This window comes from Myotis lucifugus, unplaced genomic scaffold (assembly GCF_000147115.1).
Source record: "Myotis lucifugus unplaced genomic scaffold, Myoluc2.0 scaffold_579, whole genome shotgun sequence".
In the NCBI taxonomy this organism is placed as follows: Eukaryota; Metazoa; Chordata; class Mammalia; order Chiroptera; family Vespertilionidae; genus Myotis; species Myotis lucifugus.
In genome coordinates, this window is record NW_005871627.1 from 74,926 (window position 1) to 101,209 (window position 26,284).

The window sequence follows — 26,284 nt, forward strand, 5'->3', positions numbered from 1 at the left end:
CCGCTGCTTCTTACGACTTTTCTTTTTGTTGCTGCCGTGACCCGGCTCTGTTTTCGGGGCTGTTGTTGAAGGTGTTTTCCTGCTGCACCGGCTCTACGCCCTCCGCCTCCTTCCCTGTGGTCGAACCTTCCTCTTTCCCCGCGTGTTCGTCTGCACAGGCCCCCGCGGGGGGGGATTTGCATGGCTCCCCGCTCCGTCCGTCCGTCCGTCCGTCCGCTCGCTCCCAGCCCCCGCCTCTTTGAAAAAAACAAACCCCGAGCTCCCGGCCGGCCCCCGGTAGCCGGGCGCGAGAGGTTGATTTGTGGGCTGGGAGCCGCCGCCGGCCCACGGCGGTGCTCGGGGCCCATTAAACTGTCAGCCGCCCCCACCCCGCCGGGTCCGCGGGCTGATGGATGTGGGAGACGGCGGGACGGGGCGCGGGGGGCGAGCGGGTCGTGCGGCCGGGGAGGAACTCAGCGGCGGGGAGGGCGTCCTGGAAGCGGCTTTGGTCGCTGTGTCATTCATCGCGAAGTTGGAGAAAGTTAGGCCGGGGGCCTGGGGGACGGCGCGGCGGGCGGGGCGTGGCCGTGTCACCCGTGGGCTCCGCGGCGTGGTTTCCTCCCGTGGACAGAGGGTGAGCACCCCCCCGGGCCGCCGCCCCCCCCCCGCCCCCGCCGGGGCCCAGCTGCTGGCCTCCCCGTCGCCCTCCCCCGGAGCCTGCGGGGATGGACTTGACATTCGCAGATGTCGCAGCACCTTGCGGGGCACCGGCCTGCCCGGCCCGGATGCGTTCCGATTTCATCAGCCGTTTGGACAGGCCCACCAAGTGTGGCCCGCAAGTTCCCAAACTTCCTAGACCTGCCCCCCCAACCCCCCACGCTCTCTCCTTTGAAAGGTGTTCTTGTGATCACAAACATTACAGAGTGACCCCCCCAAAAAAGAAAGAAAAAGGTTGTTATGGGACCCAGATTGAGGGGGAGGCGAAGTTCTGCTTTTTTGTGTCCCGGGGTCGGAGCCCATGCGCAGGTGCAGCGCTCATGTTAAGGGCCTGGAGCAGGTTGGCCGGCTGGACTGGCGTGTCTCACTGAACTGAAGCACTTTCCAGGATTTCAGAAAGGGCGCTTTCAGTTTGTTGATACTGAAAACTGAAATTTGCATTTAACTGACGAGTGTGAGAAATGTTCCTGAGAAGGTCACTGTAGCTCAGTAGCTAAATAAGTGAAATCTTACAGTGAACCGGGCTGGGGTCATGGTTGTGGATAGTCTCCCAGCATCCTGAGACTTGTGTCCCATTATCTCAGCAGGAGAAAAAAAAAGAAAGAAAAGGTGGTGCCCTAGTGATAATGTTGAAATGGGGCTGGGGATGTGCACGGGGTTGGTTTAAAAATGTCCTTAAGCTGCCTTGGGAAGGAAAGGCTGGGGAGGGACAAATAAAAGTCCGGTTTCCTGCATAGCCCGGTGGCCTGAGGGTGCTGTCCGCCAGGCAGCCGTCCGCCAGCCCCAGACAGAAGTGTTGCTAGTCCATAAATACAGTAGAACTCCATATGCTGCGTTTTTCAATTTCTGCTGTTAGAAAGTTTGGGGGAGAAAAAGGGGAGACTTTGAAGTATTTTGTTTATACTAACAGAAGAGAAAAGTTCTCCTAAGAAAAAGCTGGTGGCAGGAGTGTAGAGGAGTAGCATATGGCATTAAAAGGAGCACAGCTGGAGGTAGCATTTCCATCTGAACATGATGTCAGAGCAGCTGACAGCCTGCCATCCCTCAGCCTTTTATTCTAACACACAGACAGGGAGCCAGTGTGTGCGGATCTGTGGTGGAGAAGGTATCTCATTCCTCTCTAACATCATCTCCACTTTGCATCTGTCTCTCTTAGTCTGCTTTTTTTCCACCGATGTAACAGACCTGGAGCCAGCAAGCCTCAGAGGAAAGGACTTAATCAGGTTTATGTGTCCTAAAGGTAGGAGTAGCAAGAGATTAGATGGAGCATATTTGTGTTTTGGTGTTTTGTTTATTTAATTTTAAAAAAATCACATTACTTTTCTAACCCAGTTTAGGAATAATGTATGAAATGGAGTATTAAATGAACATCTTATTGGAGTTGAAAGTCTTGGGGGCTTGGGTAGTTTTAATTTTTATCCCTTTTGCTGGAGAGCAAGTAAAGAACTTTAATACACAGAAATATTTCAAGTTTTGAAATGTTAAGAAAAGCTTTGACGTACTGCTTTTTGAGATCACTCTGGATTAAAATGCTTTATATTGTTGTTTTTCACTGCTGTTTAGATTCCTTTTGCTTTGGGGGTCGGGGAGAAATGGTAAACTCTGGAATCCACATTCAAACTTCCATGAGAAGATTATTCTAGTTGAGAAGCTTGGTTGTTGTGTAATTAATTCCACTGTGAAACTTTATTCTTCAAAAACATTCGGCAGCACTGCTGAAACATACAGCTGTGTGGTGCTTTTGAAACCGAAGGTTTTTTAAAAAGGAAAAAAAAAAAACAACACAAGAAAACTTTTGTCCTCAGGAGAACAGTTTGACTGGCTTCCTCATTTCTCTTTCCAATATATATTTAAGAGATCTTTTATTTCAGCATAACAATAATTATTTGCAGGAGTTTTTGTGTTAGCGACTAATTTAGAACTTGTAGGGTTGAGCTGCCTGAATTGGCCAGACAGCTGTAATCGCACTCCTCTGTTCTTAATCTCTTTATCTGGGCAGCAGCTGCCATATGGCCACCGTCAGCTGGATCAGATGTTTATAAGCTTCCTTCTTCGGCCCTCTCTGTCCTCTCAGCCTCCTAATTTGATCACGGCTACCTTGTGAGCTGCCCTCCAATCTTTATTTTTAGCCCTCTCAGGGATTAGGATTGATGTGCGCTGTGGGGCACTCGGACTGATTGTATTGTACATCTTGGTGTGTTCCGCGGTGGCATCTAGCAGACAGGTTTTGGGGTTAGGATGAAAGTTTCAGTCCACCTTGGGCAAAGTGTAGAAAAAGCAGGGAAGGAATTTCTAAATATGAAATAACTGCCTGCCCATTCTCCAAACGTGCTTTCTGGGGTGGGTGGTGGAACCCAGCTTCTGGCACAGGAAAGGGGAAGTGGGGTTTTCTTTGGTTTTAAGGAGTTGAATTTTGACCCATGGTACAGCTTCGCCTTGCCTCTCCCTCCCTTTCATCCCCCCTTCGCCAGAAAACCAGGGCAACAATGCGTATTTGAAAGAATAGAAGCTAGTGGGAAAGCAAAATATATCAAGTTATGTTGAAACAAAGTATTTTCTGTTGACAGAGGTAAGGCAGAGTCAGGGAAAAAAATAGTTTCTCTTTTTCTAGTTAGGCTTTTTTTTTATGTTGAACCTGTAAAGCTTTTGAATTTCATTTGAACATAATATGCCTTTATTTAAAAGTTTGAATTAATTTGAATATGGAACTCATCTTGCTTTTGCAAAGGATCAAAGTTTAGATAAGATTTTTTTTCAGAGTTAAATAAAGCCCTGCTGGCTCCCAAGTCTCTAGAGGTACAGATTTTCCAAAGAAATAATAACCATTTTTCTCAATTCATTAAAAAAATATTTGGATGGGTTCGTAGTAAAGATGATCTTTCCCATCTGTTGGCGCAGCTCCTCCTGCCTCGTACGTGTGCGCTGTACCTGAAATCTTGAGCATTCACATCTGTTTTTACACGCAGGGCTTTTGTTGTTCTAACACTCTGACTTTAAAAGAAAGTTGTTTGCTAATTCCTGGACTAATTATGCGATTTCATGATGGTTGTTTTTTTTTAAATTATTATTCAACCGAATGTGTATGTTTAAATTGTGCTTTGTAAGCACAATCAGGTATCAAAAGTAATAAAAAGGATGGTCAGACAAGTTTCCCGAATCTTCCAGAGTGTGCTGGGACTTCTCTTTGTTCATTATGAGTTGTTCCCTTTGAAATTCAAGCTATTTTGTAGGTTTTGTGGGACTTAATTTGGTGAGTAGCATTCACTAAATGCTTCTGAGAGGGATCTCAGTCCTTCTTCTCAGTAAGAGACGGTCCTGAAACCAAGGCTTTGAAAACTTGACTGAAAGTTCAAGGAAGGTGGGGTGCATTGCAGACTGTGGGGCTGGGGTGCGGCCGTGTGGAAAGCGTGCCTTTTCTCCCCGCATTTGGGTGGCGTGCATGTGATTTGGTCGTGTTTGGGTCAGACGCCTGATTAAAATTCAGGGACATGTGCCCCGGCTGCCAAGCCGAAGGATGATTTTTTGTGTGGGGACTGGCGTGGCAAGTTGTGAAGTGGCTCTCACGAGAAATGTCTCTCTCCGCAGGTTATGAAGACAGCATGGAGTTCCCAGACCACAGCAGACATTTGCTGCAGTGTCTGAGCGAGCAGAGGCACCAGGGCTTCCTTTGTGACTGCACGGTGCTGGTGGGAGATGCCCAGTTCCGCGCGCACCGCGCCGTGCTGGCTTCGTGCAGCATGTACTTCCACCTCTTCTACAAGGACCAGCTGGACAAAAGGGACATTGTTCATCTGAACAGCGACATTGTTACCGCCCCAGCCTTCGCTCTCCTGCTTGAATTCATGTATGAAGGGAAACTCCAGTTCAAAGACTTGCCCATTGAAGACGTGCTCGCAGCTGCCAGCTATCTCCACATGTATGACATTGTCAAAGTCTGCAAGAAGAAGCTGAAAGAGAAAGCCACCACCGAGGCCGACAGCACCAAGAAGGAGGAAGACGCCTCGAGCTGCTCGGACAAAGTCGAGAGCCTCTCCGATGGCAGCAGCCACATGGCTGGCGACCTGCCCAGCGACGAAGAGGAAGGCGAAGAGGAGAAACTGAACATCCTGCCCAGCAAAAGGGACTTGGCCGGCGAGCCCGGGACCATGTGGATGCGCTTGCCCTCGGACTCAGCAGGCATCCCCCAGGCGGGCGGGGAGGCCGAGCCGCACGCCACAGCAGCTGGAAAAACAGTAGCCAGCCCCTGCAGCTCCACCGAGTCTTTGTCCCAGAGGTCTGTCACCTCCGTGAGGGATGCGGCAGATGTTGACTGCGTGCTGGACCTGTCTGTCAAGTCCAGCCTTTCGGGCGTTGAGAATCTGAACAGCTCTTATTTCTCTTCACAGGACGTGCTGAGAAGCAACCTGGTGCAGGTGAAGGTGGAGAAAGAGGCCTCCTGTGATGAGAGCGATGTTGGCACTAATGACTATGACATGGAGCATAGCGCGGGGAAAGAGAGCGTGGGCGCTCCTCCCAGGGTGCAGTACGAGCCGGCCCACCTGGCTCCGCTGAGGGAGGACTCGGTCCTGCGGGAGCTCGAGCGGGAGGACAAAGCCAGCGATGACGAGATGCTGACCCCGGAGAGCGAGCGCGGGCCGGTGGAGGGCGGCATGGAGAGCAGCCTGCTGCCCTACGTCTCCAACATCCTGAGCCCGGCCGGCCAGATCTTCATGTGCCCGCTGTGCAACAAGGTCTTCCCCAGCCCGCACATCCTGCAGATCCACCTGAGCACGCACTTCCGCGAGCAGGACGGCATCCGCAGCAAGCCGGCCGCCGACGTCAACGTGCCCACCTGCTCGCTGTGCGGCAAGACCTTCTCCTGCATGTACACGCTCAAGCGCCATGAGAGGACCCACTCGGGCGAGAAGCCCTACACCTGCACCCAGTGCGGCAAGAGCTTCCAGTACTCGCACAACCTGAGCCGCCACGCCGTGGTGCACACCCGCGAGAAGCCGCACGCGTGCAAGTGGTGCGAGCGCAGGTTCACGCAGTCGGGGGACCTGTACAGACACATCCGCAAGTTCCACTGTGAGTTGGTGAACTCCTTGTCTGTCAAAAGCGAAGCGCTGAGCTTGCCCACTGTCAGAGACTGGACCTTAGAAGATAGCTCGCAAGAACTCTGGAAATAATTTTATATATATATATATATATATAAATTATATATATATATATACATATATATACATAGATCTCTATATATATAGTTGTGGTACGGTCTAAAAGCAGTCTTGTTTCCTGGAACTAAAAAGTTGGGATATTAACTTGTTTTTGCACTTTAGAATAGCATGAGAATCTCACTAACTTAGCATACTGATAAAAGAAACTTTAGGGGAAGTCAGAGAATAGAGAGGTGTTTTTCTCTGAGGGGCAGGGGAAGTAAGCCAATAAGAACCTTTGAAACAAATCGTCCTATCGCAGGAGGCGTGCATAGGGCTTCGTTTTGTCAACACTGCATTGTCTCGAGGTCCTTTCCCCCCCACACACACTTTTTTTGTTTGGAAGTAGAAATTCCCTCCAGTTTTATTAGCCTCTTTCTATGTCAAATTGCATGAATCTTTTCTGGCTGTTGGAAACGGGAATGCTTTTAGACCCAAATGGAAAATTTCTGAAATGCTGGATTATCTATTTTTAAACAAGCAGTTGACTTAAAACTTTCTGTGGCAACTTCTGGTTTTCTGACGGTTCCCAGTGAGAGCAATGATGAGCGTACACTGGGTCACTGGGACCCTGTCTTTGTGAAGGTTTGCTGGGGATGAAGAGGATAGTGCAGCTTCAGCAGTGTTGAACTGTGTTGAAAATGTGAATTACTGTCATTGTATACTGTAATTGATTACACGGGCTGGGGGGGGGTGTCAAAGAACTTGACAGGTTGTGTTGATGCTCTTAGTTGAGTCTTGAAGAGTAAATATTAACGCTACAGAAATGCATGAGTTTCGATATATTTTTGTCTTTGTTTGCATTGTATAACTTTAACGAGTGAGTTTAAAATTATTTAATTTCCTTAGAAAAAAAAATAGCACCATTCGGAAAATAACCTGGTGTTATGAAGAACGTAAATGCACTGTTTTTATTTTTATTTTATATAATTTAAATCGACTTTCCCACTGTTTTTAAGTTGAAACTGTTAAGCTGAATAAAAACGTAAGCTGCAAATTGATAACTTCGCTACATAACAAGGAAAATATAAATGTTTACAAACGGCTTAAAGATTTGCATGTGCAGTGTGCATTTATAACAAACTTCTGATGGCACGGGACCCGTGCCAGCTCCAAGTTTAGGTGTACACATTTATACCCAGTTGAGCATCTTTAGAATAACTACTGCACAAATTGACAATAGGTCATTCTTTTTTTTTTTTTGCTCCCCTTCTTCCTCACCCGCCCTCCCTATCCCACCTCCCGCCCCCTCCCCCGACTCATGAAAAGATTCTATGGACTGAAAAAGCCCCAGGCTGAAAGGACTGGACTGCCTTGATTGACATGGGGAAGGGGGTTAGTAGACTATGGATCGCGGCAGAGGCTGCAGCCCGGCGTGCGCTGTGGTGACCACGCGGGGCAAGAGCATTTTGCACAGTGTTTGTTTTCCTGTCTTGCACTTACAAATAAGGTCTATGGGAGTAGCATGGAAAACGTTTGCTGTTTTTCCCTTTTTTTTTTTTTTTAATTGCTTTTGTTTAAAATTTGATCGCCTTAACTACTGTAAACATAGCCTATTTTTGTGCTTAAGATACTGAATGGAAAACTCCATTGTGTGTTGCTGGACTGTTTTGGAAATATTTGGTCAAATGTGTGTTAATTTGGCTGTAATGGCATTTAAAGCAAACAAACAAACAAAAAAAAGCTGTGAAAATGGCCTTGGAGCATTATCTTTAGTTACTTGAAGAGTTTCTAGTTTTGTTTTTTTTTAAATACAGTTTATGTTAAAGTAATTTTTATTAATTTAGAGAAGACAATCAATGTCTGTGAGAAAACGGACTTTCTTTTGAATTTTCTTTTTGTGGTCATTGTGAGTGATTACTTTTTCCTCTTAGTTTCACCTTCTTCCTTTGTTCTAAAACTTAGACTGACATCTAGCTTTGACAATCATAGTATGTTTTATTTTCCTGAGGGGGGAATAACTTATAATGCTGTTTAGTTTTGTACTGTTGGTGTGTTGGTGAATTTTTAAACTGTGTGCTAACTGCAATAAATTATATGAACTCAGTTTCTCGTGTGCTATTTTCATTGTGATTAGGTTCTACACGATCCTAAGTGTGTATCAGACGTGGCATCTTTGTTTTTAATGTCAGCTCTCTTCGGAGCTTATGAAATTATTAGAATGCCTTACAATCACTCAAATGGAAATGGGCAAACATTTTTGCTTCTAGTCATTTAAGACGATACTAAATGCACATTTTAAAAGTGTGGCCCAGTTTCTACAACCTCGATCACAAATGTGAAGGTAATTCCCTAGAAGTGTGTGAATCCATGAAACCTCAAGTGGTCACAGAAGGTTTTCCTTCAGACGCTGGCCAGCTACTAATCCCTGCGCATAAGTCATTTTCATGGGTAATTTTATCCTAAGTTGATTGGTCAGATCCATTCTTCTGTGTTCTGTTTTAAGTGGAAAATTGAAGGAGACCGGATGTCTTAATTTGGAAGACTGCTTGGCTAATGACTGGAATTCTAGGCAATTGAATTAGCAGGCATTTGATGGTCCAAGATTAGCTTATATACATCCTTTTTGTGGCTGGGTGAACTCGGAAGCCCCCAGGTTTTCATTCTTAAGTTTAAATTTTAAAATGTAATAAAGTACAGGGAACCATTCAAAGGACTCTGTTCCCTAATTTTTGTGATGGTCCCAACTTCCTGAGCGTGTCACTGGGCATGTCGAGACAGAAGCATTGCCGGCTGACCTAAGGAATTGACGGTGCATTCACACGCGCTGGGTGGTTCTGTACTAGGGTTGTCCCATGTGGTCCTAAGTGGAGCCGGGCCAGCACGGACCTGAGAATCTGCAAATCCTGAAGTCCAATTGCCCCTAAGTTCCAGCCTTAAAGACACAGATGAAAATGTAGTTTCACATTCTAACTGTCCAAACTAAAATACCTATTACGTGGCCTGTAGTAAGGTTAACATCCGTATGGGAACAAAGTGGTGTAAGAGGTCCGGAGCTTGAATGCGTGAGCTCCCTGATGGCTCTGGGTGAAGATCCAAAGTGACTTTCATCATAAAGCACAATAATTTATAACTTAGAATTCCACTTTTCCCTTTTTTGTTGAGAGAGGATTTCTATTACGTGAATCTCACACTTGGTTTTAACCAATTAAACATCATTGCACATGAAAGAGCTTCACAAAGTAATTTCTTGGGCAGTTACACGCTTATTCAGAAAGGACGTCGTAACTGGACACAGTGCCTCAAAGCTTTCTGAAGGTGTTGAAAGTCCTCATGTAGCATCTAATTTAAAATGAAGAGCATTATCTTAAACTTGACTGGCTGTACTTATAAAAGCAATATTTTGACACGTAATTTGGAAAAAATAACTTCAAAAATTCTTTGCAAAACTAGGATATTTAATTACACAAATCACCACAGTTGGAAACCAAATTGATCCCTACCCCCCCCACCCCCCCGACCCCCGACATCTGGCTGATACCTAGTGTATTTTAAATAGGTAGTTTCATTTACTTTTAACATCTGTTTCTTTTAGATAATCAATTAGCCCCAGGTCGCTGTGGGCCCAGCATTGTGTGCTGGGCACACCCTCGGGAATACCCTAGAAGTATAAAATGTTAAAGATACTGGTTTTGGATTTCCTTTCTAGTCAATTATGCTCTCAGATTAATGGTGAATCAAGTAGACTTTTCCTTTAACAGCCTTGTCATGATTATCTGCAAACAGGTTATGGGAAGGTCTGAAAGAGGTGAACATTATATTAAATTATATAATAGCTCACATTTAAATGGCTGAAATATTCATTTTCCAGGTAAGTCTTTTGAACTATCATCAAAGAAAATAGTTGTTTTTTACCTAAGAAGTAACACTAAAAAACTTTTGATTTTCCCAAGTTTTATCAATAAAACACAAAGTATCTAAAACTAGACTTTATAAACCCCATTATATCGGTAAGAATTTTTTTTTGTCTCAAAATTTTCTGTATTGTGTATCTACATTTTCTTCCTATAGAGATTAAAACATTTTTTTTTATTTCTAATATAATGAGGGATACTTTTACATGCATCTGGTTAGGAAACAGGTAATTTTAGATTTAATCCATAGATTATTCATCTAAATTTTTGTTGTAATTATTGCAATGTTTGAAATTGCTGATGAGGAACAGGGAATCAAGTAAGTGAATTTTGAAATTCAGGACGAAGAGCTCAATTCTTTTCATTCAAGTCATTTGCCATTAAAATGCCAGAGATGATGCCATTTTAAAACATAAAGCAATAGATGTATTTCTTAAAAGCAAATAGCTTTTAGGAGTTTTATTTTGGCTATTGTCCAAGTTTATTACACAAGTAGGATTTTTCTACTTTTGCCTTCAGAAACATGGCATAATGTCTTTGCTCCAGATCCTGTGGTCAAAATGATGCGATCCTGTGGTGTAAGATGTAGAACACTTATCTTTTGACTAAATTCAAGTGAATTTAGTTACGTAACAAGGAACAGTGTATGGTTCTAACCCAGTGGTCGGCAAACTCATTAGTCAACAGAGCCAAATATCAACAGTACAACGATTGAAATTTCTTTAGAGAGCCAAATATTTTAAACTTAAACTATATAGGTAGGTTCATTGTTATTAACTTAATTAGGGTGCTCCTAAGGCTTAGGAAGAGCCACACTCAAGGGGCCAAAGAGCCGCATGTGGCTCGCAAGCCGCAGTTTGCCGACCACGGTTCTAACCCAACCCTTCTTAGATTTTCTTAATATTATAAAAGGAATCAGAGCTTATTGATGTCACTGGAGGTTTTTAGACATATTAATTCATTTTCAGAGACATTTAAAAAATTAAACTGTTAGCACTTTTGCAAACTGACTCCCTAAAAATCTTGACTCATTGTTGTCATTTCTGAGGAAAGAAGCTGAACTCCTTAAATTGAAAACTTCGTAACAGGAAAGGGTGAGGTCTTAGAAATGGAACAGTAGCTTGAAAAGATTTTTTTTTTAAGCTCAAATACCTTATAAGCATCTGCTTACACTTAATTGTTGAATTAATTATCCAGTTAATTCAGGCCCAAAGATTTTTTTCCCCTAAAAATTTCAAATACTTGAAAGAAATCAGATGTTTTGAGAGGGATGGTTTCTCCAGTTAACGTTGCTGATGTACTCTGACATGGTCTGACATGCTTGCTGCTAATGGCCTCTGTGAGCCTGGTACTTTCCTCGCCTGAGACTAGTTCACAGGAAATTCAAAACTAATTTTTTTCTTGAATTTGCAGGTACCTCCCCACCTTTGCCAGCCTTTCCCAGGGCTGGGCTTGGGGCTGAGCTTGCGTTTTGCTATAGGCGGCATTCTCTCTAGCTCGTTTGGCAAGAGAAGAGTGAAAACCCAATTTGGCTTTAACATGTAGCACATTAGTCAGTAACAGTTTCAGTGAGGATATTAAGAGTGGCTCTGAGAGGCAGTGTGACACCCAGAGAGAGGCCATTCATGGAAATGACTTATTTACAGTTGGTTATAATCTCTGTAGTTAATCATTAAATCAAGTTGGTTTTTTTAAAATGTCAATATACATGCTTAAAATGACTATCGAGGGGTTTTTAAAAGTCCTATTGGCCTAGATATTGAAGTTTGTAATAGGTGTACCATATATGGAGTTAATGTGAAGTGGTGTATGGAAAAATGTATTTGAATATTGGCATCAGTTATAGGATCGATACAAGCCGTTGTTTCAATACAGAATGGGTATATAATGAACTTGAAAGAATACCATAACCTTATTTATGTGTGCTCTGCCAAGCCAGAGCTAACTTTTAGTATATGATACAACTTAACATAATGCATCTTAACTGTGTAGGATTTAAACATGTATGTTATTGGCTCGGCCAGTGTGGCTCAGTGGTTGGGCATCAACCCATGAACCATGAAGTCCCCGTTTCAATTCCCGGTTTGGGGGTGTGCAGGAGACAGCTGATCAATGTCTCTCTCTCTCATCGATGTTTCTATCCCTCTCTCTCCCTTTCTCTCTAAATCAATAAAAAACATATATACATATATATTATATATATATTCCTTAAAATTATAAGTAAGGACATACTCGCTGCATTAAAAATCATAATACAGTGTGTGTTTCACCTTTGAGAGCCTTAGGAGAGAAATTTCTATAGGTCTCATGCCCTGAAATGATATTTGATCAAAGTCGGAGCATTTGGGCTTTTTGTGGGACTATCTCAAATGTGCTTTTAAAAGCAGACTGAGAATAGACACACACGTTTTCAATGGACCATTTCTTTGGACCTGCACCATCTAAACGAGTTGTATGGTAATAGTGAAATGTCCATTGCGTGTATGCTAGTCAGACAATGCTTTGTAAGGATGTCTCCTTGGACAGTTTGAAGAAAAGCACGATTGTGCAATAGTAGATCAGTAAAACATTTAAGAAAAGTATTTCTTATTCGTGAGCCACAGCCATAGACATCAGTGCATCTATTTGGATTTAGTGTAAAAAAAAATCTATTTCTTCTCATTTATACTAGTAAGTTTCTCTGTGTCACTTAAAATCCTCAACGAATGGAAGAATTTTGAGCATAAACCCATATTCCAAGACAATCTAATTTATAAAGTTATTTCTATAAGTAACTGCCTTTGAGAAAAAGGGTCTCTTAAGGGTGTGACAGGAGGAAAAAGATGGTCCAGGCTTATATTCCAAGCATGGACATTAACGCAAGCTCTTCGTGCAGAATTTGTTCCAGATCTCTTCAAAATCCCCGAGATTTTGCAACCGAACAAGCCGACAGGAACTGAAGGCTGGCAGATGGGAGATCCCTTCATGTTCTTATTTTTCTGGAAAATCAAACTACAATTCCTGCTTGATAGCCTGCCCTTCGTTTTCCTCAACGTCCTTCTTTAATCACAGGAGGTTACAGCGCCGGCATCGAGCGATTTTGACACCGTCACACAACCGAATTTTCCAAACGTGCTGATGTTTGTGTCTGAGTTGCTACCATTTTGGAAAAAAAAATCGAAACACACCGGAAAACGAAAACTACACATGCGATTGGCCCAGTTTAGCGGCCTGAGCCAGCAGGCCTGCCTCTGGGCAGGGCGGGAGGCCCCACACATGGACCAGGCGGCTGAGGTTTTCAGGGGCTCATTAGAATACACAACATGGAATAGGATGGAATCCTTAGGTTAAGAGAGAGAGAAAAAAAGAGAGAGGCTATGTCGGGGCACAATGGAGTTTTGTTTTTCAGCCCGAGTGTGAAGTCTAGAAGATGTGGTGATTTCTCACATTCTATTTATATGTGATTTCACTCGAGGGATGCCTCCTTTCAGTCCTAGAATCCTATGCGTACAGGGGCGGGGGGCGGGGGGGCGGGGAGCTTGTCACCAGTTACTCAGTTTGCTTCACAAAAGGTGCTTATCCTGCAGCAGAAATAATACTTCAGCCAAAACACAGGCTCTTCGGAGGCTTGACCAGCACGGGAGGACTTTCAATGACTGTTGCACGGTGTTTCTGCTCCAAAGTCTGTTCGAAGAAGGAGGCCACCCAGCCTCGGACCGCTGTTCTCATTTAATCATCCATCTGTACTTCTTCCTCTCTCCCGAAAGCACGCAACTTTGCAGCATGATCCGCAAAAAACAATCCCCAGCCTGCATCTGTATGCTGGATTTTGCAATCTGCATGCCCGACGGGTGGCTTCGGAAAGAATGAATTAATTTTGTTATTCAGATCGCAAAAAAAAAAAAAAAAAAATCCAATGGCCAGAATTTGATAATAATCTAATGGCCCAATTATTCGCCATTATTGGAGGACCTGGGTGATGTGTCTGATACTGGCCCCTCACAGATCGCTGAGTCACATGCCCCTCCACAGAGACGAAGCTCATATCACACAAACGTGGAGCTGCAAGGGGCCGGGGCCCGGGCACTTCCAGGTCATTCATTCATCCTACACGGGGGCCCAGCAGGTGCGGGGCTGGGCAGGGGAAGGGAGGACCTGGCAAGCATCGCATACATTCCCCAAACCGTGGCCATCTATCATTTCAGACACGAGGTTTGCCTCTTGAGGGGCACACGAAGGTGGAATTCCTCGCTCCGGGCACACCTTCGACCAAGTCTGAACCTAAAATCAACATTCTGGTTATTACAGGTGATAGCATTTGCATTCTGCGTGTTGACCATCATTGCACTCCGCACGGCCCACTATATATATTTATATTTACCAATTGAACCCCAGAAGGTCGCAAGGATACTATTTCTCCTGCTGACTGGGATGCTAGCGTCCATATGAAAAGCATTACAGCAGGACACGCTCTCCTGGCGTCCGGGGACAGGTTTTGGCCTCTCTGCCTCCTCTAGCTGCAGCCCTGGCAGGATGCTGCTGCCGGAGGCTCCCTCCCTCCCCGCGCCCAGCCGGGAAGGGTTGCTTGCGTTTCCAAAACATGTTATTTGTTCAGCCACAGCGAGGCACTGCTCCTCGCAGGCTCGGAGCTGCAGGCTGGCAGAGCCGGCGCCGGACGTGCGAGGGAGAGAGGAGAAACAGGAACGCGAGGAGGGTGGCAGCCAGAGAGAAACCTCTAGACGCGTGTGCTGCTGGGATGAGGGGATTGAATATTTTCCCACTTGCTCTGGTGTCTGGGGCTGGTTCTCACCTCCCTCTCTCTGTGTCGTGTGCTGGAAAGGAGACTCCACAGGAAGTTTGGGCCCTAGCTGGGTTGGCTCAGTGGATAGAGCAACGGCCTGCGGTCTGAAGGGTCCCGGGTTGCAGGCTCGATCCCCAGTAGGGGGTGTGCAGGAGGCAGCTGATGAATGATTCTCATCATTGATGTTTCTAGCTCTCTCTCCTACTCCCTTCCCTCTCTGAAATATATATATATATGTAATATATTTTATTGCTTTTTTACAGAGAGGAAGGGAGAGAGTAGAGAGTAAGAAACATCGATCAGCTGCCTCCTGCACATCTCCTACTGGGGATGGGCCTGCAACCCAGGTACTGCCCTTGACGGAATCGAAACCTGGGACCTTTCAGTCCCCAGGCTGACGCTCTATCCACTGAGCTAAACCGGTCAGGGCTTGCTTTTTTTTTTTTTTTTTAATGAGGCCGTTGGGGGGGTCTCCCAGGGGGACATGAGGGACCCCACCCTGATCCCAGCATGTCTCCCTTTGCAAGACCAGCATCGCCCTCCTCCTTAGAATCCCGGGAACACGAGCAGGCAGACGCATTAAGCTTGCAGGAGAGAGCTGCGTGTACGTTTGCGGTGACATCACTGTTATAATCATTGTTTGCTATGCCAAGAGGGGTTTCTCCGTCTCACGCAGGTGGATTTCTTTCCATGTGATTTTTGTGATTGAAATTCATGGAGCGCGAATAGTCTCCACTTTATTCCCGTGTTAAGTAGGCCCCGAGGGAAGTGATCTCCACGTGCCGCGTGAACGTGAAAGCACCACAGAACGAGAGGGTCCCTCGCTCGCTCTCGGGTGGGTCTGGAGGTGTGTGCACGCATGTCCGTGTGCGGAGCACCCATCACGGGCATCACACGCTGGTTCCTGTGGACCAGGCTCTGATGACTCTCATTGCCAAACCCAAGTTGGACACAGATATGTTCTCTCTCTCTCTCCCTCTCTCTCTCTCTCTCTCTTTTTGTTAATCCTCACCCGAGGATATTTTTCCATTGATCTTTTAGAGAGTGGAAGAGAGAGGGAAAGACAGAGAGCAACATCGATGTGAGAGAAACACACTGATTGGTTGCCTCCTGCACGCGTCCCAACCAGGCCCCAGGCTGGGGAGGAGCCTGTAGTCAAGGTACATGTCCTTGACCGTAATCGAACCCGGGACCCTTCGGCCCACAGGCCGATGCTCTATCCACTGAGCCGAACCGGCCAGAGCCAGATGTGTTTTCTCCGAAGGGCACAAGACACCAAGACCCAGAGCTTCAGTTTATGACTGTCACATCCTAATATAAAACCTAGTGTGATTAATATAGACAGTGGTTCTCAACCTTCCTAATGCCGCGACCCTTTAATACAGTTCCTCATGTGGTGGTGACCCCCAACCATAAAATTATTTTCGTTGCTACTTCATAACTGTAATGTTGCTACTGTTATGAATCGTCATGTAAATATCTGATATGCAGGATGTATTTTCATTGTTACAAATTGAACATAATGAAAGCACAGTGATTCATCACAAAAACAATATGTAATTATAGATGTGTTTTCTGATGGTCTCAGGCGACCCCTGTGAAAGGGTCGTTCGACCCCCAAAGGGGTCGCGACCCACAGGTTGAGAACCGCTGATATAGACAATGGTAATGAACAGGGTCGCCTCCCCAGGATAAAATGATTTCCCCAGAGATTTAAAAGGAGCTGCTCGGGTCCCCCCGGGAGAAGGTGGCACGTGCCGGCTGAGAGCTCAGAGCTCCTCAGTCTCAGACTCACACCCTGATGTGCTGGGTCACGTGACTTAGAGCCACCTGTGGTGCAAGGCGAGCCTGTGGTCACAGTGGATCACAGCGAATCTATCCACCTGGGGGGTGTGCACCTGGGCGAGTCCACACCGCGGAATGCGACGCTGCTGCCTTCCTGGGGGGGGACGGGGCGGGGGGGGGGGACGGGACTTGGAGTACATGTTGCCCGGATCCAACTTTTCCACGTCACAGGCCCCAGCATCGGGCCTCGGTCACCCACGTTCCCCGCCCCCCCCCTTCTTCTTTCTCCCCTGGATCGAAGGACACACATCTTCCCTTTTAATTTATCATGTTCATAAGCTGTTTTTTTAAGGCAATGACTTGAACAATACATGTTTGGTGAAACAGTCCTCTTGGTTGATGTATTTAAGAGTTGGTTTTCAAAAGTAAAAAAACAATGACAAGAACCAAAAACAAACAAGTCTACACGCCCCCCCCCCTGCCCCCCTCCCCGGCTCCCTCTGCTTGGTGCCATAGACAAGAGTCCAAAGGACATTAGCTGCTCCGTTGCACACATTGGAAGGGAGCGTTTGCCGCGAGCTCAGCCCTCCTCGTAGACTGGCGGTGCTGGGAACGGCTTAGAGGATTTTGTTTAACCGTTTCTGCGTGTGTTTTTAACGAGCGGTTTACAAGAAAGGCCAGGTTGTGGGTTTCTCGGCATTTTCTGAGCCCATCTGAGCCTCCTGCTGACCGAGGGATGGGCACCTGTGCTCCCACCTATGGGAGCTGAGCTGGTGGGGCCGACGCCCGCGGTGGGGCCTACTCCAGGCCTGTGCCCTTGCCAGGGATGAGTCATGCGGGAGTCGGAGCGGAAGGAGCCTTTTTGTTGACAGCCTTCCATCTGGACTTTGGATACGGGCTGGTGGTTCACGTAGAGCCTTGGTCGGTGAGCTGGAAGGCGCTATGAGGGTCAGCCCCCCGTCGGGGATCAGGCGTGGGCAAAACATCAGCAAAAAAGAATCATAATAAATAAAAATCCCCGGATTTCCTTGGCGAGGCTCAGGGAAGCATCCCTCCTGAGGCCCGGGTCCCTGGGCTGGTGCATGTGCATGACTGCGGCTTTGACACGTCGGCCGTTAATAGTCAGTAGGATCATTTCTAGCCTCGTCCAGGTAATCCGACTGGAGTGCACCTGAATAAACACAGCCAGCGCGGGCGGCTGCCGGCTAACCCCGTCCGCGTTGAATAATGAAACCCCACGGAGCTGTCCGGATGGATTTTGGTTTGTCGTGTATAAATGCAAGAGGCTCCGTCAAGGAGGGTGCTCTGTGATTCCTATAGTAATACGACGGGCGGCCGGTGCGTGTTCCGCAGCTATTTACGAAGGAATGATTATCTTAGTCATGGGGTAAAGTTATGTGATACATTGCACCATCCAGGCTGCGTCTGGGCCAGTACAGATTCTTTTTTTTTTTTTTTTTTGTGAAAGATTACTTCTTGGCAAACGAGATATGCAAGCGCCAGAATACAGTAAAACCACATTTAATTGGACCTCCTTGCCAACTTCTTGAACACAGCTTGGATTATTGCACTGGAGGCTGCTTCTGTTAAAAGCTGGGGGAGGAGGAAGTGGCATATTGACAAGGCTTCACAGACTTTTTTTTTTTTTCACTCAAAGTACAATGATGCCCTGAGCCAAGTTTGGAAGTATTTTACTCTGTTTAATAATTATTATTAAAGATATTGTAAAACATATGCATTTGTGAAGGGGGATGTAATGGGAGTAAAATCATGTCATGAATTTTTACTTTGGATCGACGCGCCTATTTTGTTTTTTGACTTGACAGCCTTCCAAATTGATTCTTGCCCAAACCATGCACTCTAATACATATCATCCTTGATATTAAAGTGAGAAGACGAGTCATTTATAGAACCCGAGTGAGAACAGTTTTCTCCTCTCAGCCAGACTGTCTGGAGCTGCCACCTCTGTCCAGGTAGCAGCTGACACGTAAACCAGGCAAAGAGTGAGCTAAGAGAGATGGAGAAATCTCCACGCAGACAATCCTCCGCGTCCCGCTCCCAAACCCGCATGGCTCGGGCACCGCTATCGTCCAATGGAAGATCAGGGCCAAGGACACAATACTTGTTTCTTTTTCTTCTTTAAAAAATATATTTTTTTTTATTGATTTCAGAGAGGAAGGGAGAGGGAGAGAGAGATAGAAACATCAATGACAAAGAATCATTGATCGGCTGCCTCCTGCACGCCCCCTACTGGGGATCCAGCCTGCAACCCGGGCCTGTGCCCTTGACCGGAATCGAACCTGGGACCCTTCAGTCCGCAGGCTGACGCTCTATCCTCTGAGCCAAACCAGCTGAGGCTAGACTTGTTTCTTTACATCCATGTGAGTCTAGAAGAAACAGACTCGTCCCTGGCAGTGTCAGTGGGGATTCGTGGCAATCCTTCATTCCACTCAGATGAGCCTTCCATGCAGTGGTTCTCAACCTTCCTAATGCCGCGACCCTTTAATACAGTTTCTCACATGGTGGTGACCCCCAACCATAAAATTATTTTCGTTGCTACTTCATAACTGTAATGTTGCTACTGTTATGAATCGTCATGTAAATATCTGATATGCAGGATGTATTTTCAGGGGTGGCGACCCACAGGTTGAGAACCGCTGATAGAGATGCTGCCTCCCCCTTCCCGCCCCCCCCCCCCACCGCCCCCGCATCCCTAACTCAGAATGCCCAGAAGGCAGGGCCAGTGGATTCCACATCTTGAGCTCAAACACGTTTATATTGTCACTCCAGGCTCCTCTTCCCGGGGGGCGGGGGGGGAATGCCCCTGAAACTGCACTTTGGGAAACGGAATGAAGGAGACACGCTAGTCACTGGGCTGGCACTGAGCTGCACCTGCTCTGGGAACCCGGGTGCCCGCAGCCCCACCCAGCTGCTCGGCAGTCGGGCCTCTCCCGGGAGCGAGTGTGCTTAGGCGTCAGCGTGATTATGTTTGCCCGGCAGTTTCTCTGTGGCACCAAACGGCCAGAGGAGGAAGGCCAGGCAGCCGGGGGGCGAGGGGACAGCCCTCTGCAGCCATCTCACTCCCCGCCGTAGGCAGCCTTCCCTGCAGGCGCAGGGAGGCGGCCGGGCTCCTGGGCGTGTTTGGAACGGGTGCCCGGGCCCCGGGAGCCTGGCACAGCTGGGCTGCGGCGCGGGGCTGGACTGCGGCAGGGCCGGCCCTGTGTCTGCAGAGGGGACCTGAGGACATCTGGACCCGGTCCCTGTGAGCAGGGCTCCCGCTGCGGGCCTCTGGAAACCTCGCCGCACCGGTCCCCTGCGCCTTGGCCACGGACGGCCTCCCCGGAGAATTCAGAAGAGGCAGTGCCCTTGATTCCTGGGACATTTACAGCTGCCACCCGGGCAGGGCTGCCCAGCGCGGGGCGGGCCAGGAGGCCCCGGAGGCTGTCTGCACGGGGCTGGGCTCCGAGCCCAGAACTGGGAGTGGCTGACGCGCATTCTCCTCTCCATTCTCCTCTCCTGTCCTCTGCTCACTGCTGTGCCGTCTTGGACAAGTGACTTCACCTCTCTGATGACTCCATCTATATGATTTCAGAGAGGAAGAGAGAGGGGGAGCGAGATAGAAACATCAATGAGGAGAGAGAATCATGGATGGGCTGCCTCCTGCACACCCCGCACTGGGGATCAAGCCCACAACCCGGGCATGTGCCCCTGACCGGGAATCGAACCGTGACCTCCTGGTTCATAGGCCGATGCTCAGCCACTGAGCCAGGCCGGGCCGGGCTGATGACTCCTTTTTCTTCATCTTGCCAATAACCCCCTTGGTCCAAGCTCTCAATTCCTGGGGATTTCTGACCCGTTTAACCGAGATGCTTGGTTGAACGTGGGCTGATAACATGGAAATATTTTTCCAATTAGAGTAGAAATGGTGACTAATTCGCCGCTCGGGCTTCTGAGGCTGCTGGGATCAAAGGCGCGCTCACTCCGGGGAGGGCGGGCCCGGCTGAGGGGGGAGGGTCTCCAGCGGCCTCGGATTTTAATATCCAGCGATATTTACATGCGCACAGGCCAGGCATGTGGCAGACATATGCTTCCTTGTGTTCGGGTCAAGCCCTGGGAGTTTGGGGCTCGTTTCTATATTTTCAATCCGAGAGACCTGAGGGATGCTAGGTAGATCTATGAGGGCGAGAGCTTACCTAGTTCCATGTGTATTTCACCCCGAACATCTACTTTTGGGAAAGGGGACGGGGACAGAATCACCTTTGCTGTCGTTCGCTGGTTTAACTGGCGTGAACACAGTGGCGAGAGCCTGGTAGGGGAGGCATCCCTGGAAGCAGAGGTTCTCAACCTGTGGGTCACGACCCCATTGGTGGTCGAACGACCCTTTCACAGGGGTCGCCTAAGACCATCCTGCATATCAGATATTTACATGACGATTCATAATAGTAGCAACATTACAGTGATGAAGTAGCAACGAAAATAATTTTATGGTTGGGTCACAACATGAGGAACTGTATTTAAAGGGCCAGAAGGTTGACAACCACTGCCTGGGAGAACCGCAGCATGGCTTTCTGCTTTTCAGCTCCTCGACAGAGTCTGGGTTGGACAGCTCCCTGCTGCCTCGCTGGACGGGTCAGGGCCTCGCCCGTGGAAAGGCTAATGCCGGGAGACAGGCTGCTTCCCTGGGAAGGGGCTCCCCAAAGGCCCTCGCTGTGGGCACGGTCTGTGGGTTTGGAGTGTCCACGGGGACTGGGGATAGGTCTATAGATCGGAGATCACTTGAGTTAGGCCAGTGGTCAGCAAACTCATTAGTCAGCAGAGCCAAATATCAATAGTACAACGATTGAAATTTCTTTTGAGAGCCAAATTTTTTAAACTTCAACTATATAGGTAGGTACATTGTCATTAACTTAATTAGGGTACTCCTAAGGCTTAGGAAGAGCCACACTCAAGGGGCCAAAGAGCCGCATGTGGCTCACGAGCCGCAGTTTGCCGACCACTGAGTTAGGCAGATCATCAAACGAGAACATGCCAGCCCTAGCCGGTCCAGCTCAGCGGATAGAGCATCAGCCTGCGGACTAAAGGGTCCCAGGTTCGATTCCAGTCCAGGGCATGCACCTGGGTTGTGGGCACATCCCCAGTAGGGGGCGTGCAGGAGGCAGCCGATCGATGTTTCTCTGTCATTGATGTTTCTCTCAACTCTCTATCCCTCTCCCTTCCTCTCTGTAAAATCAGTAAAATATATTTTAAATAAATAAAAAAGAGAACACACCACCTTCACAAGTGAACTCGTACCTTAGGGAAGACCAAATGCTTAGGGACTGTCGTAAAAATCCCGTGCCCCACCATGGGCAACCAGTCCATTGACCTAGCCATTGTCTGTGTTTCTAGCATGGACTTAGTCCATCCCAGGACGGAGGAAAACTCTACCTGAATGGTAGGTATATGTGAATATTTCTCTCTTCTCCGCGTCCAGCGCGGCTAGAGAGTGATCCGGTTCCTGAGCAGGGGCAGCTGGGGGTTGAGAAAATGAAAGAAAGAGACAGACACAGAGATAAAAGGAAAAACCTGGGGCCAGGTGGGACCACTGTCCTCTGATGAAGAGACAGGGACAGGGACCTCAAGCCAATACTGGATATTTAATTTATATAGCAAAAAACAGGCAATTTTACTAAAAGTCAAGACAAAGGAGGCCGAAACCGGTTTGGCTCAGGGGATAGAGCGTCGGCCTGCGGACTGAAGGTCCCAGGTTCGATTCCGGTCAAGGGCATGTACCTGGGTTGTGGGCACATCCCCAGTAGGAGATGTGTAGGAGGCAGCTGATGGATGTTTCTCTCTCATCGATGTTTCTAACTCTCTACCTCTCTCCCTTCCTCTCTGTAAAAAAATCAATAAAATATATTTAAAAAAAAAAAAAAGACAAAGGAGATTATGTGCATTCTTGGGTGGGCCTGAGTCGTATTCATTCCTGGTGCTTGGCTGGATTTAAATAACAAAACCCACCCCCTGGCACCTGGGCTGAAGGTCAAGCTGACAACACTCCTGCCTTTTTTGGCAAAGCATGTTTCCAGGACGTGGCTTCGCCAACGCCACTGGCTTCAGCTGACGATAATGAAAGAAATGCCCATGTGCCTTCCCAGGTGCTCTCTACAGGTATATGGTGGTGGGGCGGGGGGGGGGAGGGATAGATAAAAAGAAAAACAGAACAAGAGAATGACTGCGACTACTTTGTATAAGAGGCAACTCGAATAGTTTCACTTTGATGTTTTTCATTCCGAAGTCACCAAGTGGAAGGGTTGAGGAATTCGAAATGAGCATGGAAGCGAGCCTGAAACAGGACGACGTTCTTATATTCATTGAAGCTCTGTCGGGTGCAAGGAACAGAAATCCAACTGAAGCTCATTTAAGCCAAAAAAGGATTTTACGTGAAGGCTACTTGGACTCCGTGGTGCCCAGAAGGGAGCCGTGGCTGGGCCGGGAGCCGCCAGGGAGGGCGCAGGGCTGTCGGGATTCGCTCTCCTCCCCTGGCCTCCGCTCCCCTGGCTGCTGATTGCCACTTTCTCTTCCTCGGTCCACATGGCGGAGCTGGGCTGCCAACTGCTGCTGCTTCCCGTGCCTTCATGTTCAGACACTGGGAACAGGCTGAATTCTTTTGTCAGTTGCACTTCCCAAGTCCCGGGGGAGAGTTCTGATTGGCCTGTTTGGATCGGGCGCCCACTGCTGGGCCAATGGGCTGTGCCAAGGGCAGGCCCCTAGTGCCAACCTGCAGCCCAGCGGGGGCCACAGGGCACTGGGAGGGCAGGTGTGGGAGGCGCAGGGCGCGATCCCCAGCGACGGGTGATGGTTCCCTGAACTGAGGCTGAGGCTGAGATGACAGAGCAACAAGGGCCCGTTACATTTCTCCCCTGAAATTAATGAGAAACTGTGACAAGATATGATTTATCTGGAAGCGAGAATAATACGTTCTCCCCGGCGGCCTAACAGCAGTTATTCATTTCTAACCTGCGGCGCAATAGTTAAGGGAAATATTTATGTTTTTTAAAGTGCTGTAAAATATTAATCAATTATCATTTAATTTAGTTCCTCTTTCCTCTTATTTGAGAGGGAGACTCTCACCTGCCCTCTCTCATTTGTGCCTCTGCAGGCACAGCCGGCCAGAAATGTGGGTCTGCCCGGCCGGTGTGGCTCAGTGGTTGTGCATGGAACCTATGAACCAGGAGGTCACGGTTCGATTCCCCGGCAGGGCACATGCCCGGGTTGCAGGCTCCATCCCCAGTAGGGGGCGTGCAGGAGGCAGCCGATCCATGATTCTCTCTCATCATTGATGTTTCTATCTCTCTCTCCCGCACCCTCCCTCTCTGAAATCAATCAATATATATATATATATATATATATATATATATATATATTTATTTTTTTTAAAGAAAAATGTGTGGTCTGCCTGGGGACATGGGCTCCACGAGCCCAGAAGTGGAGGGGCGGGGAGGGCAATGCAGTTGGTGCCCTTGAAGCTCAGGGCCAGCGTGTGGGCTCCTTACCAAGCTGTTAACCCTCTCGGGGGCTCCCCATATCACAGCCAGGAGGGCACCCACCTCCCCAGGCTGAGGGAAGAGAAACCCCCAGACCGTTTGCTTTAAATGGCAGGCGCGTGGCTGGGTCACCACTCGTTAGGCACCGGCTGTCCCAAAGCTAACGATGCAAACGCATGCGTGTGAAGGAGGCTCCTGGTCGGTGGGGCCTCAGGGCCCAGGGGGAGGGGCAGAAGGTTCAGGTGTCTCTGATGTGAGTGAGTGAGGCTCCGTGGATTTGCTGTTTTTGCCAAACAGTTGTGATCTGCGTCCGGGGACCTTTGGGGACGGACAAGGCATGCTGACTCTTTTCTGGTCCTTGTTGCACCTCCCCTTGCCCAAACGGGAGAATCCAGATGGGAGACGAGTCAGCGCCTTCCCCTAACCCAGTGGTCGGCAAACTCATTAGTCCACAGAGCCAAATATCAACAGTACAATGACTGAAATTTCTTTCGAGAGCCAAATTTGTTAAACTTAAACAATACAGGTAGGTACGTTGTTATGAACTTCATTAGGGTGCTCCTAAGCTGGCCTTTGCTAAAAACGTCCTCCATCTGATTGAGGCACGTTCACCGAGGTCGACCCTTCCAACTCCCCATCCACACTCGTCTTGTATACTTGTTTCGTCTATCTCCTTTCCGAAAACCGACTTCTGCGCAAGGGCCACAAAGTTTCCATCGCACTGTACGTGCGCGCCCGCACGTGGTGTTTTGTGGAAGAGCCACACTCAAGGGGCCAAAGAGCCGCATGTGGCTCGCGAGCCGCAGTTTGCCGACCACGGCCCTAACCCAATGGGGTTCCGATCCCGGCCTCGCCCCTTCATGACCATGAGCGGGGGCAGGCGTTTCCTCACTGAATCAGATTCTGAAACCCCCCCTTTGAAGGGCAGGAGGACTGGCCAGAGGCTAGTGTTCAAGGGAGAGTTGCATCGCAGGCGAGGGAAAGTGCGCTCGGAGTAGCTTGGAAAAGAAGGAGTTTGCTCACCCGCATGTGGAGGAAGTCAGGGTGCCGTGGCCTCAGGGATGACTGGGCACCGGGGCTCAGAGGATGACCTCAGGTTCCCTCATCCTCTTTCCCACCCCCACCCGCTCTCCTGGGGTGACTTCTGTACTTACGGTGACCATGGGCTTTCCTCACATGGAGGCGGAATCGGGCAGGAGGAGGGTGGTCCTGGTGGCCTGTCCCAGCCAGCGGCCCGGCAGCATGAGGCTGGCCCCGCCCAAACGCCTGTATTTAAACGCCCAGGGAGGCTCTCGCCTGCCCTGCAGGTGTGCTTACCCACAAGCCAGTCACTGTCGCTGTCACCTGGGAACTGGGCCACTATGTCCGGGCAAATGTGGGGCATGGGATGACTTCTTTTTAAAAAAGAAAATTTCATTGATTTTTTTTTTTAAGAGAGAGAAGGCAGAAGGGGAGAAGGAGAGAGAGAGAAACATCGGTCGGCTGCCTCCTGCACGCCCCTTACCGGGGATCGAGCCTGCAGCCCGGGCATGAGCCCTGACTGGGAATCGAACCGGCAACCTTTCGGTGCATGCGACGATGCCCAGCCAACTGAGGCACGCCGGTCGGGGCTGTAATGACGTCTTTATAGCCACTGTCGTGTAAGCCTCGCTGCAAGCCTCCCAGAGGTGACAGCGGAATCGTAGGAAGTTGTGAGGAGCCCAACCACAGAGGTTGATTTTACAGGGAGTCTAGGTGCGGGGTTTCTGTTCGTGGGTTAGGGGAAGGCACATTTGAGCTGGTGGGGGTGGGGGTGGGGTAGGAGAAAGCTGGCATGGCAGAGGGCAAATAGTTATTTAGGGACCGCTGTACACTTGGCTCAGGGTTGCAGTCTTGCCTCTAGAACTTAGTACTTATTGGTTAGTGAAGCAATTATACACCAAATTAAAGTGTCATAAATGTCATGAAAATAGAAGCTATGGAGCAAGTAGGGACACCCAGGGAGGGGAGTCTGACCTGGCAGATGTGTCGGGGAGGACTTTTCAGCAGAAGTGACAGGGCAGCAGGAGTTAGTCGTACAAGAAGAGGGTGGAAGGGTGTTTGGGGCAGAGGGATCAGCATGTGCAAAGGCCCAGAGAGAAAACCAGGGGACTGTGAGGAGCCTGTTGGTTCGTTCCCTGGCCAGTCGGTGTGTGTGGAGCCCCGTGGGCCAAGCACGCTGCCTGTGTTGCCATTTAATTCTTCCATGAGTCCTATGAAGTGGGTTAGTGGTCGAGGGCTGCCATAACAATGACCACAAACTTGGCAGCTGAAAACAACAGACATTTATTCTCTCACTAGAGGCCCGGTGCACGAAATTCATGCAAGAGTAGGCCTTCCTACCCCCAGGGAAGCACTGGCTTCCCTCTGGCACCTGGGACCTCATCCTGGAGCTGACAGTGAGACTGGGGTAGCAGGAGGTGGAGGCCT

At 48.4% G+C, this 26,284-nt stretch overlaps 1 protein-coding gene across 1 annotated transcript; it reads left to right on the plus strand.

Annotated features, from left to right (window-relative positions):
* Positions 1 to 684: 684 nt before the first annotated feature.
* Positions 685 to 7,938, plus strand: ZBTB18 (zinc finger and BTB domain containing 18). Its single transcript, XM_006104514.3, has 2 exons — positions 685 to 1,936; positions 4,282 to 7,938. The coding sequence occupies exons 1-2, from the start codon at positions 1,708 to 1,710 to the stop codon at positions 5,862 to 5,864; spliced, it is 1,812 nt and encodes a 603-aa protein (XP_006104576.1). The 5' UTR covers positions 685 to 1,707; the 3' UTR covers positions 5,865 to 7,938.
* Positions 7,939 to 26,284: the final 18,346 nt, after the last annotated feature.

Coding starts and splice junctions, on each gene's coding strand:
- ZBTB18 (XM_006104514.3), top strand. CDS start 1,708: ATGATGTCAGAGCAGCTGACAGCCTGCCATCCCTCAGCCTTTTATTCT. Junction 1,937..4,281: donor CAGGTTTATGTGTCCTAAAG/GTAGGAGTAGCA, acceptor CTCTCTCCGCAG/GTTATGAAGACAGCATGGAG.